Genomic DNA, 16849 nt, shown 5'->3' on the forward strand with positions numbered 1-16849 from the left:
TTGCAACACAATACTGCGTAGTGATCCCATTCATTATAACCATTAGGCTGAAAATGGCCCAAGTCCTTATACAGACAAGAATAGTCAGGTCATTTCGTAGTACAAAAAAGGTAATTGTAACTTGTAAAATCTCCGCCGTTTTGACACAGAAAAACTTCCTGACGATGCTCCTTTGGCAATACAAGATTATGTCGGGATTCTGTTGATAAAGTCGGCGTAACGAGTTGTATAATCGTTTGAAGGTACTACGTTGGGTCCAAAGATTGACCAAAGCAAGTAGAGAACAAATAACTCGATTGTATTCTACAGCCAAGTATACGTTATCACGAAGAACTTTAGCATCGTTCCAGGTCAATAAATCTTTATTTATCAGGTGATAAATCATTGAAATAAAGATGAGTGTGTGCAGGCAGGCTGCGCATATTTTTGCTCTGTTAGTAACCTTTATGAGACCCGTTCTAAAATCGATTTCAAAATTAAAAAGACCGGTAGCAAGCCCCGAAAAATATATGATGTAAAAACACCTTTTGACTAGTCCATCCATTGCAGAGTACTGAACATTTTCCCAGGAGAAAATTCAATTCGCTAGCTCTGAAGCTCTGACATGTGAGATTAATTATTTCCTATTCAGTATAATATCATTTTATCGGATTAAACTGTGCAGAACTTGACATCCATAACACTGCTACTCATCAGGACTTTCAACTAATTAAATTTAAAGGTATTTGGTAGAATTGGAAGTTAGCACTACACTTTACCGCTTTCCTATCCCCATTTTATTTTAATTGCTCTGAATCTGTTGTCAAGTATTTAGTTTTTTATATCCCTTTATTATTACAAATTAAAAAGAAACCTTGATTCAGAGTTATTGGATTAAAAAAGCATACTAATAAACAATCTCTTTACAATCTTTCAATATCAATTTGAATTAGAAGTATTGCGTGAACTAAAACTGAATTAAGCACTGCAAAAGCTGCAAATCTATCAATTTTAAATAATCCAAGGAATCGAATCCTGAATGGATTTTGAGCCAGGTTCAAAGAAAAGCTATCAATCTGAAAATGGATTTATAAACATAAAGAAATCAATTGCTTCTAATTTTGTTAACTCACAACTGTCTCTAATCTCTGATCCAGACCTGGCTGAAAAGTAATCCGCTGTCCCACCAGTTGGACCATCTCTTCGTGGACATCGAGCAGGTAAATCAAATTTAACGCGTTTATCCAGAGATCGACGAATTGAAATGCCATTAAAAAAAGATATATACCTATGATGAACTTGGGGACAAAACCGAAACCATCTTTATATAAGATGAATACGAAGAATAGGTCTGCTACCAAATTAAAATAGTACGTGATAGGCAGACCACCTCAAATTGGTAGGTTCTTGTCAAACGTTCGCTGAGCGCTTGTAAGTCGGATCGCGATTGAGCAATTTTTTCCAGTCGATCGGCAAGGCTGCAACATGTGGTCATAAAAACGTCACAGTGATTGCGACTTAGCGATCGGGCTTCGGCCACAATTGCTTGCAGCTCCTTGTTCAAGAGGATGTATCGACCTCGAATACATACCATGGCAATAAAATACTGAATAATGATCACATTTATGATGACAATCAGGCTAAGGAGACCCCATAAGCTAAGAGCGATGGATAAGTTCCAGTGCTTCTGCAGCATAGTCAGAAAGATGATGATATGTACAGCTTCCACCGTTGAGGCGAGGAAAAACTTGATTACAATGATTTTTCGGCAGTGCGGTAATATCTCCGGACTATACTGCTGCCGCAAGGAGTTGAACAGGCGCATAAATGACCGACGCTTAAACCATCTTCTGGCCAAAGTCACGGAAACGCTAGTTGTACGAAACACTCCCAAAACTATGAACACCTCGTCCTGCACGGCCGTCGACTTTTCCCACATTTTGACCAGCTCACGTAAGTTGACCACATAGTAAACCATCAGTATGAACATAACTATGTGCGAGCAGGCTGCACATACAGTAGCCCTCTTAGTAACTTTGGTTCGACCTGTTTTAAAATCGACCTCGAAGTTTAAAACGCCAGTAAGCCGACCGGTGAAATATATAATAGACAGACACCACTTGACCAAGTCATCCATTGTGATATACTGAACATTGGTTGTCAATTTGCTGACTCCAATGCACTGCCACAAGTGACTAATTGCACAAAGTTAAGTATCATATAATGTTATCTGAAGAAACCTAATTTATTGAGTGCATGATGATGTGGGTTTTTCAGAATACACTTTTTGTACAATTCTTATTTTAGAGAGGAGTTACCTCCAAGCCTTCATAATTAAAGCATTCTTTTCATGGTTTAAGCATACTTTAAATTTGCGGACGAGAAAACAACGGCACTAAAGTTGGTTTTTTTCTCCTAGGCAACAAGTAAAAGTTATTTAAAATTTTAATTTTTTTCAGGGAGATTAAAAAAAAAATAATTTTGATTAATAGTTCTTTAAAATGGCGAACTATGAAAAAGCATTACAAATTACACAATGAAATTTAGATATAGTTCTTCGCTTGTTACTGATCTTCAGTTGAAATAGTCTTTTCTATAATGGTCAATAAATCTTGATTTATCATATGATAAGTCATTGAGATGAAGACGAGTGTGTGTTTTTATTAAAAAAATTTTTTAAAGAAAATTGTATTTTTCGTGCACATTACTAATAACACTATTATTTTATGTATTTTTAGTTTTCTTACAAATTTTCAATATCATATTGGATTAGAATAATTGTGTGGGTTAAAAGGGAGTTAACCAGTGCAAACGCTGCAAATCGATTAATTTTAAACAAGCCAAGGAAATGAAGCTCGAATGGGTTTCGCACCAGGTTCAGAGTGAAGCTATCGATCTGAAAACATATCCGTATAATTAAATTAATTATAGAGGTTTTTAATTTATATACGACTCACAACTGCATCCAATCTCTGATCCAAGCCGAGTGGAAAGATAGTTCGTTCACTTAGCAGTTGGACCATCTCTCCATGGGCATCCATCAGGTAAAATATATTGGACGCGTTTATCCAGTAATCGACCAGGCCAAATGCCAAAAGAGTAATGTAAGTAACTATGGAGAGCTTGGGTGAAATCTCTTTTATAGCGCCGTCTTTATAAAAGCTAAATATTAAGTATAAATTGGCCAACAAATTTGAATAGTAATTGATGATCAAGCAGACAACATCAACTTGGTAGGTTCTTGTCAAAAGTTCCAAAAGGGCTTGCAAATCGGATTGGATTTGAGCTATGTTTTCCAAGCGATCGGCAAGGCTGCAACATGTGGTTATAAATACGCCACCGCGGTTGGGAGTTAAAGACCGCGTTTCAGCCACAATCGCTTGTAGTTCCGTGTTCAGAAGGATGTATCGCCCTCGGATAGTCGCCACCGCTATAAAATACTGCATAGTGAGCACATTCATGATGAATATCACGCTCACGAGGCCCCCCAATGCCAGAGCCACAGAAATATTTAGCTCTTTTCGCATGGCAGCAAAATCTATTATAATATGGAGAGTCGACACCATGGATGAGCAGAAAACCTTACACTCATAAAAAAAAATCGAAGAATTTCCTTAAAATCTAGAAAATTCTTTCTTGAATTTTTGCCAAAGGCGACCTCACCTTTGTTTCAAGAAATGGTTTTTTTGAAAGGCACCATTAAAACAAGAAAAAATATTTCTTGTTTTAAGAAATTAAATTTCTTAAAACAAGAAAGGGTTTTTTAGAAAGCCACCATAAAAACAAGAAAAAATATTTCTTAAAACAAGAAAGGCGATTCTTGTTTCAAAGGTGGTTTGTTTCTTGTTTCAAGAAATTAAATTTCTTAAAACAAGAAAGGGTTTTTTAGAAAGGCACCTTTTAAACAAGAAAAATTCTTTCTTGTTTAAATTTCCTTTCAAGAAATTTTATTTCTTGATTTAAGAAATAATATTTCTTGATTTAAGAAATAATATTTCTTGAAAGGAAGTTTTATATTAACACTGAAACCCTAAAAATAAAATTTAACTTGGTTTTTTCTTTTGCATATTATATTTATTTACATTTAAAACATTTAACACTTAACATTTAAACATTTTTAAATAACACATTTTTGACTCAAGAAAACATTATTATTACCCAAGGTATGTTGAACTTCATATGACCTAAGGTGATCCATTTTCTTCGCCTTTTCTCATCTATAAAAAAAGAGTTATTGGGATATCAATGATTTGTTTTTAGATAAACAACTTTTTTGAAATAATGTAATGTTAATAATAGCCAAAATACAAACACGTTGGACAGACGACCGAGAGAGATGAGCAAGACAGGTAGAAAATGAAGGGTTGAAAATCGAATTTCAGAGAGAGAGAGAGGCACGGGAGAGACACGTACATACATACATATATATTTACATACAGTCCTTTGCGCGAAGGGAGACCGAATGTAAGCAGGGCAGATCGTGTCAGTTTTAAGAAGGTGAAGAGAGAAACGTCGCGACGCGTAGGTCAAGCGAGCGAGAGAGAGGAGCAGAATATGAAAGGGTTGAAAATCGGGTTTCAGATCGGGTGAGCCGTGTACATGCATAGATATTTACATGCATACATATGTAAGTATGTCAAACAAATACAACATAAGTATTTTTCTTACCTTAGAAGGTTTTAAAACAAAATTACAGCTTCGACAAACAAATTATTTGGCTGATGCAACTGCAGGTATTTTCACTCTGAAATAAATAAAATGCGAGTAATAAGATAAAGTTATTATAGAACTGTACACCCACAAATTTATGTAGAAATGTATGTATGTACGTAGCTCTTAGCTAAACAACAATTCAACTAAATTGGTATACGCTTGGTAAAGAGATTTGAAATTTATCCTTTCATTACATACATACAATTGTACGCGCGCTATACAAAAAATTATATATTTACATACCTTTGAATATTCGGAAAAAGGCTTCACCTCTTATCCGCTTGAAAATCACGTCCATCACTCACGAATTTTTTTCACAACTGACGCTCGGGGGATCAGAGAAGTCGGTAGCCGGGTAGTAGTCGGGCCCATGGTGAAACTATACAAGGTGGTCTCGTCAGCTCTGCTGAGGACGTTAAACATGTTTACCTCTTTGTCTCTCTCAAGCGATAGAATGAGAAAGCTAGATAGAGACTGGCACAAATAACGTCCTGAAAAGAGGGCAGCTCTCGCGACGAGATCACCTTGTATAGTTCCACCCATGGTGAAACTATACAAGGTGATCTCGTCAGCTCTGCTGAGGACGTTAAATATGTTTACCTCTCTGTCTCTCTTAAGCGATAGAATGAGAAAGCTAGATAGATAGATGGCACAAATAACGTCCTCGAAAGAGGGCAGCTCTCGCGACGAGATCACCTTGTATAGTTCCACCATGGTCGGGCCGAGTAGGCCCTTCGTCCCACTTCGTTTTTCTTGTCGTTAACATTCGGCAGCCGAAGGAAGTCAATGGCTACTTTCCTATATTCTAGGGTCATTTCATTCATATATTCAAAGGTGATTTTGTCCTTAAATACGTACAAAAATGTTTTGGCTGCGACGGCAAAACAAACATATGAGATTTTCATTTTTCTATTTTTAAGAAAAATTCTTTCTTGAATTTTTTCCATCAAGAAAGGTTTTCTGTATTCAAAGGACAATTTTCTAATAACAAGAAATTTTTTTTCTATTTGCAAAGGTAGGCCGATTCGATGGCGAGATTTCCAAAATTTAGAAATTAATTTTTATGAGTGTAGTCACAATGCTTCTCCGGCAGTACGGAATGATCTCAGGACTAAACTGGTGGTGGAAAGAGTGGACGAGGCGCATAAATGACCGACGATTAGACCATCGACTGCCCAAAGCCAGAAATATGTTAATCATGCGCAGTGCTGATAAAGCTTTGAAAATGTATTCCTGAATAGGATTCGGCAATTCCCATATTTTTATCACTTCGCGTATATTGCTGAAAAACGCAACCACCACACTTAACACAATTAAATGACAGCATGCTGCACATATTGTAGCTCGTCTGGTAATTTTTGCTTGACCCGTTTTAAAATCAACCTCGAAGTTTAAAATGCCAGTAAGGCGGCTGATGCAATATGTGGCAGAGAGACACCATTTGAGCAAGTCAACCATCCTGATAGACTGAACATTGCCCCGTTGGTAAGCCAATAAACTGACTATAGGGCACCTTCAGTAACATGAGTGAAATATGATATCGTGTCATCCGAAGTTACCTTATTAATGGACTTCATGATCGGATCTGATGGTTGTTAATATCTTATTGCTCCCATTGGAACGAAAAAATGTTTCGACGACATTTTCCGGAGTGTAAAAGCTATTACTGAGAGTTAAAGATCCTATAAATACTGCTTTTTATGCCTCTATCTATAGTTCCCGTAAACCATTTGCTAGTTAAATAACTACAGATTAAAATATGTTTTATTCAAGAAAATAAAATGTAAACTATAATTGATTAGTAGCCAGATGTTATGATCTTTAAAATGGCCTCTGGTCTTAGGAAAAAGCATTACAAATTTGACACACTAAAATTTAGTTCCAGTACTTCGTTTCGGCCTTCGCTTCATTCTTCTAAGGTGCGGATCCTTTGGTCAAGTAGATGTATTACTCCTCTTCTTTTTCGTCACAGTTGCAGCACTTCTTCTTCTTGGTGACCTCAGTTTTCGGTGGACAAGCGCCAGCAGTGCTCAGAGGATCTGCCAGTGGGAACTGTTTGTTGTGCAAGGGCTTGGGTCCATGGCCCGCAGGATAGTCGGAGGGTACTTGAGGCTTGCAGGGACCGCATTCGGGAGCTCCACTGGCAGTCGTCTTGCTGGGACCACTCTGGAGAGCACGCATCTGCTGACCCGCTGCATTGGCGCCTCCTTTGGAGCACTCACAGTCATCGTCCTGCGGCACCGAGGGTCGATTGGTGCCCACTGAATGGGTGGATTGCCAAGCGGTCTGCGGCTCAGTTGTGATGCCGCCACAATGGGGACATATGGAGGTCGGAGGAGGAGGAGGTGGTTGCGCAGCGGCTCCTTTGCCCTGACCTTGACCTTGAGATTGACCCGCCCCGCAACCGCAATCGTCGACCGCTTCGTATTGCTGTGGTTTCGACTGAGCACATTCTGGAAGGGCAGCCTGTGGCGCCTTCTCCTCTCCATTGCAACCGCAATCGTCTTGATTAGGATCCGGGCAGTCATCCCTGCCACAACCATCGGATCCTGCATCGGTGTCCTGCGGCGCCTCCTTCTGAGAGCAACCGTCATCTTGTTTATCGGCCACCGGAAAGTAGTGCCCAGTCAGCAGCGGATCCTGATCCTGTTGCTCCGCCCGATCCTCTTCGTCCATACAACCACAGGCTCCTTCCGATTGCTGATTGCTCTTGAGATGCTGGGAGCAATCCTGCGGCTGTGGCTTCGATGTGCAATCCTCCTGTCTCTGTTCGTACTGCATATGTTGCTGCTGCCGCTGTTGCTCCAGCTGCTGCTGCCTCTGCTGTTGCACGCAATCCTGTTGCTTCTGCTTCTGCTGCATCTGTTGCAGCTGCCGCTCGTCCACGGAGCACTCGCAGTCGTCGTCGTTAAGCGGCTGTTTCGGCCCCGGAACGACAATGAGTCCTCCCATTTTCTGCTGCTGTCCGGCGCAAGGACAATCGGGATCGTGCTGTAGTCCCATGTTTCTCTGCTGCATTTGCGTTTGCGATTGCTGATGCTTCTGCGATCCACACACTACGCAACTGGCGGCGCTTGGAGCTCCTTTGGCTGAGCAATCCTTGGCCTGAAATTGTTGCTGGGACTTTTGCTGTTGCTGCTGTTGTGATCTTGCCCCACAGGCGCAATCTGCTCCATGTTGTCCCTGCTGATTTTGCACCTGAGATCGCTGCATCTGAACCTGGGATTGCTGCTGCTTCTGCGATCCACAGACTCCACAATTTCCCTGTAATTGCTGCTGGGATTTTTGCTGCTGCTGCTGGTTTTGCGAACAGTCTGCCCCATGTGTTTGTTGCTGCTGTGTTCTTGTCTGCTGCTGATGTGCTCCTGGTCCGCAGGAGCAATTTCCTTCCGCTCCTGGTTGTCCTTGCTGCGCCTGAGATCGCTGCTTTTGGGCAATGCCGCAGGAGCAGTCATCTTCCGTTTGCTGCTGCTTCTGCTGACCAGAAGAGGCAGAGTTTCGGGTAGTAGATGTGGCTCCCACTGTTGAGGCAGCAGCACCACATACGCAGGACTTCTTGGACGGCTGCTCATCCATGTTGGCCTCACTGGTGATAATGTACTCGTTCCGTCCGGCAGTCTTCGCCCCTCTCGCCTTGCACTTGCAGCCCTCGTCGAGGTCGTCGGCCAAGCGAATTTCCTTTCCGTACTTGCAGAGGAACTCGATGACCACCCCGTTTGTCCAGCCGTAACCCACTGGCGTGTGCTCCGGACAAGCTCCGCCAGAAGTGCCGAATTCCTCGCAGAAGTACTGGAAAAAGAAGGGAGAAATCCGATTAGCGGACAGCCATTTTACAATGAATAAGTTTTGAAAGGGAGATATCACTCTGACAGCCCCCAAAACCCGTATGACAATCTAGGAAAAGCGAAACTTGATATTCAATTAGTTAGTAGTATTAGTATTTAGTCAAAATTAAACAAATATATAATATATAACTTATAGGTAAAACTATAAGCTAACAGTGCGTTTATTTTTAAAGCTATATCAACAGAAGGTCTTAATGATGATTATTATTTTTTTATATTTTACAGTTCCACATATTTAATAGTATTTTGCAATTATTAAAAAGGAGTAATTAAAAAGTACATACTTTTTAGGTTAAAAGTGCGATTTTTACTAGTTTTCTACATGATAAAATATATATACCTATAAATAAAAGCGTCTTACCTTCTCGAACATGAAGCTCTCGTACTTGTAGGCCGCATAATTGGACTTCACCCAGCGATGGGCCCATCTTTTGGACATGGCCTTGGCCTGCGGAGTGCCCAGGTTGTCCAGGCCCTCGACGACCAGGAACATCATGGGCGGGAAGACATTGGGGTAGTCCCACTTCTGACCCGCTTCCGTGTTCATCGTGTGCGGTACGCCGCCATATTGCTCATCCAAATTATTGCTCCTGATGTAATGCATCACCCCCTTGGACACTTTATCGGTGTCGACGAGGGGAAAGGCCCGGGCCCACAAGGGGGCAAAGTTCGTGCAGCAGAAGTAGTTGCGTGGCTTATTATTAACCAGATCGTAGTCCAACCAAATTCCCGCCTGGGCGTTCCACAAGATATCCCGAATGGCCTTTACCAGGCCGCAGGCTTTGTCCTGATACTCATCGGCTTTCTGAGTATTGCCCGCCTTGCGATTGAACTCGGCCAGGATCTTGCCGCTCCGGAAGACGATGGCATTCAGCTCCACGGGCACAATGGCAGAGGTTTTGGTGTCCCTCAGGGATCCCTGGTTGGAGCCATCGGCGGTGACAAACCAACGGGAGCTGAACTCCATGCCCGATTCCGAGGCCGATTTGAGTTCTGTGTACATAACCTCCCGCGACACGGGACTCTGGATGCTGGCCACACTCTCCAGATCCTCTCTATAGGCCTCGGGTCGCGGTCCCGCCGAGGAGTCGCGGTACTGATACATCGTCTTGCCCTTCACCTGAACCGAGTGCTTGCTCACAAAGGTCTCGTACTCGGTCTCCAGCAGAGGCAGCGAACTTATGGCATATTTCTCGTCCCTGGTCACCTCCACATAGGCCTTGACCATCATGATCAGCAGTGGCGGGTTCGAGCGACCCGAACAGTAAATCCTACCACAACCAGGCACAAAACCATATTGCTGAACCAGCGACAAGTAGTTGTCGATCATCCCACGAGCCGTCTGATGCATGCCGCACTGCAGCAGCCCACGAACGATCCAAAAGGATTCCCAGTATCGATACTCCCGGCAATCCGAGGAGGGCACTATAAAGGGATTGGGCACGTAGAGTATCGAGTACTGATCGGGGCTCTCCTTGACTTCGTCCTTAACGCGCCGGCCCAACTGCTTCCAAAGTCGATTGACATCCGATCCGAACTGTTTTATTTCGGGATCAGAGATCCGGATGAGAAACGAGGGCTGGGCCTTCCAGTCCGGAGGAGTCCAGGGTTCCAGGTCCGACCCGGGGTCGTTGAAGTGTTTCTACGGGGAAAAACGGATTTATAATAGGACATATTGTAAGAATTTATGTTTAAAACATTTAAGATCAAAAAATATTAGGTTTTCCAATGTTTTCAGGGAGTTTTTCTTCTATAAAAATAAGTTTTTAAAGATCTTAAAGAAGAAATTAGGAAATAGGCATGCTCCCGTAAAATCGATATGGCCATGTAAATTTAAGGTCATGCAAAACCCATTTCGTTTTTACATGAAATACTCTTTTCGACCAGTTCAAAATTACCAGGCCGCATATCAAATTAAAATTTATCTTAAATAATGTAAAATCATATCAATTTTTTTTAGGTGCAGCAATAAAATTCCTTTCTGATTTCTCAGACTTTACCTCGACAAACATTTGCAGGAACCTCAGGGAGCCATCGTTTTTGCGGCAATGGCTGAACATATCGAAATCGGCCAACGTTTGGGCGGGTGTAAAAATGCAGCTCATGTCCACAAAGTGTTTGCAGCAGGGAAACATCTTTGACCTCTGGACAGCATCCAGAAGGGGACCTTCGCAAAAGACACCCCTAAAATGGAAAAAATTAGCAATCAGATGGGGGTAAAAAATCAAAAAAATCACCTGTTCTCCCCGCCCAGAGTTTGGGCACCGCAGCGGCATTTATTTGCCATCTTCTACGAACGAATTTTTAGGCGAAGGCCAAGCTGAGTGACTGATAACCAAGCCAAGTTCGGTTTTCAGCCGAAAACTGAGTCCCAGGCGACTGGGTTCGAGGATTCGGGGGTGTCGGCTGGGCATAAATCAAAAAACAGAGCAGCAGCCTCTGTTATATTGACCATTAAAGCAAATTTGTCGACATTTGCCATTAAGAGTCAACAATGCTCGGCCATAAATCAGCGTAAATAGACAGGAAGCGCCTGCGAATGCTCAGCTCCTTCCAGGGCCACACATTTATTTTAAATTACCATAAATGCCCCTGACCGAAAACGAAACCAAAACCAAAACAAGAGCAGCGCGGAGAACTTTGCCTAAAAGCTATTGGCCTCTGTGTCCATTTGTAATTTCCAGACAATTTATCAAACCAGCAAAAAGGGCGGCAAGGGGAATAAAGCTAAAGGCCAGAAGTCAGAAGTCGGAATGGAAATGGCGCAGAAAATGCGCTTCAAGTGGCCATGGCCATGACCATGGATGGATGGATGGCCGGGAGATGCGAGTTCAAATAAAGTAAAAATTCTTCGATTCCTGGACAATCAAAATTGGTTGGAAGAAGGGGGAATGGTGGGCAATCAGCCGCGGGCGCGCACTTCATAAATTCCTTTGCCCGGCTCCACTTGAATGCAAGTTTTTGGCATCGGCATCTTTATGGAAACTTCTCAAAAAGTAGAAATCGAGGAAACACGGAAACACGGAAATTAGCCTTGTCGCAATCGCATTCTCTGTCGTCTGCAAAGTTTCAATTGAATTTTCGTCCGGCGAAAAAAATGCTGGGACTTAAACTTTCCGCCATGTTTCCGAACAGATCCGCCAAATAATTAATTTTGCATATGTGAAAATGCATCCAGAGGATGTGCAAAGGGAGTCCTGACACTTGTCCTGACACTTGACCCGCTGGCCATGTGATCAACTTAACGAGCTGCGAGAAGTGAGTCATGGAGTCGGTGCACTGGGAAAAGGATCAAAAAAAACCAATTCGAAATTTAAGATATTTTATTAATTTAATAAAAAGATTTTTTAAAATATTTGAAGCACGTGTAAAAGGGTAACAAAAATTCAATAATATTTTATTTATCGTTTCTTTACTAAAAATGGAAATATAAATCTGTTAACCCATTTTGAACGAGGAAAAACTCGCTTATAATTCCCAACTCTTTTTTCAGGTGCTCCTGCCTGCGCATCATCGTCATTCGCAGTCGCAGCTAATTGAGTATTCTTCCCTTAAGTGGACACAGCCGCCGCCGCTGGCGCCTTTCGGGCTCATTTGCAGGCCCGCACATAAATCAATAAGTTGCATTCGGCCTTAAATTAATTAAAAGGAAAATTCGCAAAGAGCAGTGAGTGGAGTTTTCTTCTTTATTTTCTGGTATTTTCTGCTGGCAAATACGCGGCAGTCCTGGTAGTTGGAGTCTGTGCTTAAACACTCCGCCAGCTGACAGCAATCAATCAAAAATTGCACTGGCCTTAGCGCGACGCTTGGTGCCGGATGTATCACGTCGCACCGCCCAAATCCACCCACTACCACCCACTCTTTCACTTCCAAACGAAGGAGCAGGTCCATGATAAATTGTCAACACGCTGACGTTTGTCTGCAGCGATTTAAAAACTACTTAAAATGTAAATGTTGTTTCCCTGTTGCTGCTGCTGCTGCCGCCGTACTCGAGTTGCTGCTGCGTTTGGGTTTTATGCACACGTCGCGCAGCGTAGACTGCGAAAATCATGTTGTTGACTTTGAAAAAATATGTGTAAAAATGCGCTATTGTAAATAACAGAACATAAACCCCAACGGGAAGCGGTGGGGGGGGAGGACTTCCTAGTTGACTGACTGTCTGAGCGAGAGTGATGACATGGCAATGTCAACGCCAGCAACAACAGCAGCAGCAGCAGCAACATCAAGCTGTTGTAGCTACAATGTATAAAGATGCCACGCCTCTGTGATTGCATTTTTACACTTGTCATTGGGCTCTCCAGACACCTCTGTTTGTCACCGTACTTTGTCGTCTAGTGTTTGAAGTTTACACCGAGCAGCCGCAGCAACATCCTGCTGCTGTCGCCGGTTTCCCTCGGTTTCCCCGACTTGGTAGCTACTTCAAATGAGTTATAAATTCTGCTGTCAAGTATTTTGACAATTGATTAATTGAAATCGACTTGGGAAGTTGCTACTGTTGATAAGCAGGCACACACGCACACAACGGAAGTGGGCTGTCAATCCCCCTTCACCCACCCCAAATAGCAGCAATCCATGGATCATTTGTTGATGAGCTAAACTTTGACCGGGCCAGAGATCAAACAAAAGGGGCTAAGGACCAAGGACCAGAGGCCAAGCCGCAGACGCTCAAATTAAGCAAAAGTCTAGTTAAACAGAAAAGTTTCTGGCCCACACCCCCGATAGACATCTCCGGCTGCCCTTCAAGTTGACAACCTAAATTGTTAGTTGGCTGATAAGCCGCCAGTCGACTGCCCCTCCCCTTCCGCAGCAGTGGGCGTATTCCTTTTTCGTTTCAGATAGACACCACCCTCCTTTCGAGGGGTCAACAGCGACTGAAGAAGTGTGTGTGTTTTACAAGTCTATTAACTTGTGGCGCTTATCTAATGCTGACAGCAAGTTTTTCACTTTGCCAAAGTTTCTCTGGCCGGAAAACGCAACTTCTCCGTTTTGAGAGTGGGAAAATTCTGGGAGGGACCAGGGGCAGCACCCGATGTCAATCATTTGTTGATCATTTTTCTTCCAGCCCATGCATAATATATGGCCACCATTTGTAGATGACCACAGATGTCTTCTAGTTTCACTGAGAAAAAACTATCAAACTATCAATAAAACAAACAATGATTTTTTTAATTGTTTAAATTGCTTAAATAAATTCAGAAATAAATTTCAAAATAAATTTGCCACATCTTTAACTTAAGTTCAAGTAAAGTATGAACACGACTTAGAAAGTTATCTTCGCAGTGCTGAAAGGAAAAGTGCCAGACTGTCGGGCGGAAACTTTTTCTGGGTAAAACTCTTGATTTCCTTGGCCATGAGGACGGGGAATTGGTCAAGCTAGTGGCTGCTTCATTAAATGCGACGCCAAAAAGTTGCATCCGTGCAGCTGCTGGAAATATTTATGAACTGTCCGACTGCCGGCGTGGCATTTATATATACGTCACCCCACCTGGCCACCTTTTTTCAATAAACGTTAAGCATTACGGTTATTAGTTTCAGGACGGGCACATAAAAACTTCAGGACAAGTCGAGAGCAGACACAGTTGCCCAACAAAATGGGGACAACAACTTTGTGTTGCTACTTTGCCCCGATAATATCTTCTGGTGTTGCTGTTGCCACTCTGTAGCAGCAACATGTTGCTGCTGATGCTGATAGTGGCTGCGTTGACTAGTTGACTATGTTGCCATTCTGGAAATGGCCGAATGGGTCCTATGGAAATTACGGAAGCCGTGATACTTTCAAGTGCATTACATGCAAATTCCTTACGGCAGTGACAACAGCAGCAGCAACAGCAGCAGCAGCAACTTATTAACGCGCAATCTGAGCTCTGCAATTGACCGCAATGGGTGGCATGGAGGGGGGACTGGGGATTCTGAAGCAGGAGCGATGACGCCGACGTCGACAGACGGAAACGGAAACGGCAAATAAACGCACGAGCGCTGACGTGCGGGCACCAGCGTGTCAGCGTCCGTGTCTTTGTGTTGCCGCTGTGCACGAGTGTGTGTTGCACTTGTTTGCATGCAACGTGGCAACATGGCAACGACAATGGCAGCAACAACGGCAACAACAGCAATAGCAGCAACTGCAGCACAGCAGCAACGGGCATTTATCTGGCTGCCCAGACCTGCCACGCCCCTCGTAATACATTGCGGTCGGGATGTTGCATGTTTGTGGGCGCTCGCCTGCGTTTGTATTTTTTTCAATACCCCTTTGTGGATTTACGTTAAGGGTATGCCCTATGTATGATTTCTGATTTTATAATTTTGTTGTACAAATATTTTACAGGAATTTAAAGATACGAGATTTATCTAGAAAATAATTTCTGATCGTTTTTGTTTTTACTAGTATTTATTTTTTGTACCATAACGAAAACATTTTCTTACTGAACAACCATACACACGTCATTTTATGAACTCAAATGTAAAATGTACAATCGCTTTAATCAATATTCTTTATTTAAAAGCAACTCGTTGTTATCAAAACATTTCCTGTTAATGGAACTTCCCAAGAAATCGTAATTCGTTTTTCGTTACTTATACATTTATTATTTTTATTTATTTGTAATCGCATTGCTTGTATTCTTCGAGAATATAACGTTCCTTTTCAGTTGTATTTTGCTTTTTGAGTTGAGATGACGGCTGCGATCACTCTGCTAACTTTATTATCCATCTTAAGCCTGGGAAAACTAGGAACTGCTCGATTACTAGACCCACAATGTGTAATACCATATGGACCGAGAGTTATCGGTGGTCAAAATGCCAGACGATCTCCATGGATGGCGTATTTAATTCGCAATGGGGCTTTTGCCTGTGGCGGCTCACTTATTGCATACCGTTTGTATTTAAATCATTTTTAAATTTTAGTTTTAAGGCTTTAATTCATCATTTCTTTTCTTTTTCTTTCAGGCTTTGTTCTCACCGCTGCTCATTGTACGCAAATAAACGACAACTTGTATGTAACATATTTGTACACATCTTCTTTTTATTATTTATATACTTATTTTTATTACAGATATGTTAGATTGGGAGAATACGACTCCTCGAGGACAACAGATGGCCGAACTGCAGACTATCGAGCCATTTCGATTTATCGTCATGAGCAGTACGTAAATTTCCAGCACGATGATATTGCAGTGCTTAAACTGGATCGCACAGTGCTATACAATGGTAAACATAAATTACTACAATTTCATAAAGATAAAGTTAAAAAACTAGTTTTCTAAACGCTCTCAAAATTGAGTTGAAGTGTTTTCGGATCGCGAGACAATTCGAAAATACTTTCGCCTTGATTTTAGGAAACAAATTCTTAAATTGATTCTCAAAGTTCTCAAAAAGTTTATTAATACTCAAAATTATTTCATGGGTTTCTTGTAGTATATTTTAACCAAGTTGTAATTGTAAATCATTCCTTTCTTTTGCAGCCAGAATCAGACCGATATGCATTTTTACAAATTCGGGATTCCAGTCCGTCGCAGACAGGATACAGGACTTTACTCTATCGGGATGGGGTCAGAGTGCCCAATTTTATCAAATGCCTACAACGCTCCAGGCGATGTCCCTCCGTCGCGTGGAGAAACACTTTTGCGGGGCTCCGCAGAACACCATATGCTGCAGCAATCCCTCGCAGTTCGCTTGCTTCGGAGACTCTGGAAGCCCCTTGGGAGCACTGGTGAAATACAGAAGCATCTATATCTTTGTCCAACTCGGAATTGTCAACTCGGTTACGGGAAACTGCGATGGCTATAGCACACATATGGATCTAACGAGCTATATGCCCTGGCTTCTCAACACATTGCGAAGAAACTGGTATTAAAAATTAAATGAAATTAAATTCAAAATAAATATTAATGGGTAGCTTTTAGTCTAGAAAAATGTTTTCAATCTCCCCTGCTTTTCGAATTTTTTTGTTTGCCCCGGCGCCATCGTTCGCATGCACGGCAAGGATTTCTCTGCTTAATTTGTGGTTTTCAACCAAACAGAACAACGGGCAGCGATGGACGATGGCAGATGGCGGAAAAGTGGCGGACGAGTCCAAGCTAACCAACTGTTCAACAGCAATTGCAATTGCAATTGAGGTTGCAGTCGCACGAATATTCCAGGAAGCCCTTAAATATGATTATGGCATACGAAAGGCCTACGAATGGAGGTACTTTTTGGGGTCTCACCGGGGTATTGCGCCAATTGTAGAGCTGATTTTTTGGCCATCTTCGCGGGAATCTCTCACTCATTCGCTTTCCACGAACCTGATTTAATTGTCACACATTACAAAACCACAA

The 16849-nt window shown here is 42.2% G+C and overlaps 2 protein-coding genes and 1 long non-coding RNA gene across 3 annotated transcripts; 1 reads left to right on the forward strand and 2 right to left on the reverse strand.

The window, feature by feature from the left end:
* Positions 1 to 4031: 4031 nt before the first annotated feature.
* Positions 4032 to 5057, reverse strand: LOC138912771 (uncharacterized). The gene is made up of 3 exons (XR_011418327.1): positions 4936 to 5057; positions 4648 to 4723; positions 4032 to 4196 (listed from the first exon to the last, which is right to left on the reverse strand). It is a non-coding gene; the product is annotated as an uncharacterized lncRNA (long non-coding RNA).
* Positions 5058 to 6438: 1381 nt separating this feature from the next.
* Positions 6439 to 10923, reverse strand: LOC108069416 (uncharacterized). Its single transcript, XM_070212652.1, has 4 exons — positions 10775 to 10923; positions 10538 to 10721; positions 8899 to 10179; positions 6439 to 8481 (listed from the first exon to the last, which is right to left on the reverse strand). Exons 1-4 carry the CDS (start codon positions 10822 to 10824, stop codon positions 6640 to 6642), a joined length of 3357 nt encoding a protein of 1118 aa, XP_070068753.1. The 5' UTR covers positions 10825 to 10923; the 3' UTR covers positions 6439 to 6639.
* A 4282-nt stretch (positions 10924 to 15205) lies between these two features.
* On the forward strand, positions 15206 to 16419 carry LOC108069262 (serine protease grass). Its single transcript, XM_017159266.3, has 4 exons — positions 15206 to 15407; positions 15480 to 15525; positions 15586 to 15740; positions 15995 to 16419. The coding sequence occupies exons 1-4, from the start codon at positions 15206 to 15208 to the stop codon at positions 16384 to 16386; spliced, it is 795 nt and encodes a 264-aa protein (XP_017014755.1). The 3' UTR covers positions 16387 to 16419.
* The last annotated feature ends 430 nt before the right edge of the window (positions 16420 to 16849 follow it).

The sequence above is a fragment of the Drosophila takahashii genome, chromosome 2R (genome assembly GCF_030179915.1).
Source record: "Drosophila takahashii strain IR98-3 E-12201 chromosome 2R, DtakHiC1v2, whole genome shotgun sequence".
NCBI lineage: Eukaryota > Metazoa > Arthropoda > Insecta > Diptera > Drosophilidae > Drosophila > Drosophila takahashii.

Excerpts from the sequence above, each read along its gene's own strand:
- LOC108069416 (XM_070212652.1), bottom strand. The coding sequence starts at position 10,824 with ATGGCAAATAAATGCCGCTGCGGTGCCCAAACTCTGGGCGGGGAGAAC. Across the intron at positions 10,722-10,774 it reads ACTCTGGGCGGGGAGAACAG|GGGTGTCTTTTGCGAAGGTC; the intron begins GTGATTTTTTTG and ends TTTCCATTTTAG. Across the intron at positions 8,482-8,898 it reads AGAGCTTCATGTTCGAGAAG|TACTTCTGCGAGGAATTCGG; the intron begins GTAAGACGCTTT and ends TTCTTTTTCCAG.
- LOC108069262 (XM_017159266.3), top strand. The coding sequence starts at position 15,206 with ATGACGGCTGCGATCACTCTGCTAACTTTATTATCCATCTTAAGCCTG. Across the intron at positions 15,408-15,479 it reads CGGCTCACTTATTGCATACC|GCTTTGTTCTCACCGCTGCT; the intron begins GTTTGTATTTAA and ends TTTTTCTTTCAG. Across the intron at positions 15,526-15,585 it reads ACGCAAATAAACGACAACTT|ATATGTTAGATTGGGAGAAT; the intron begins GTATGTAACATA and ends TTTTTATTACAG.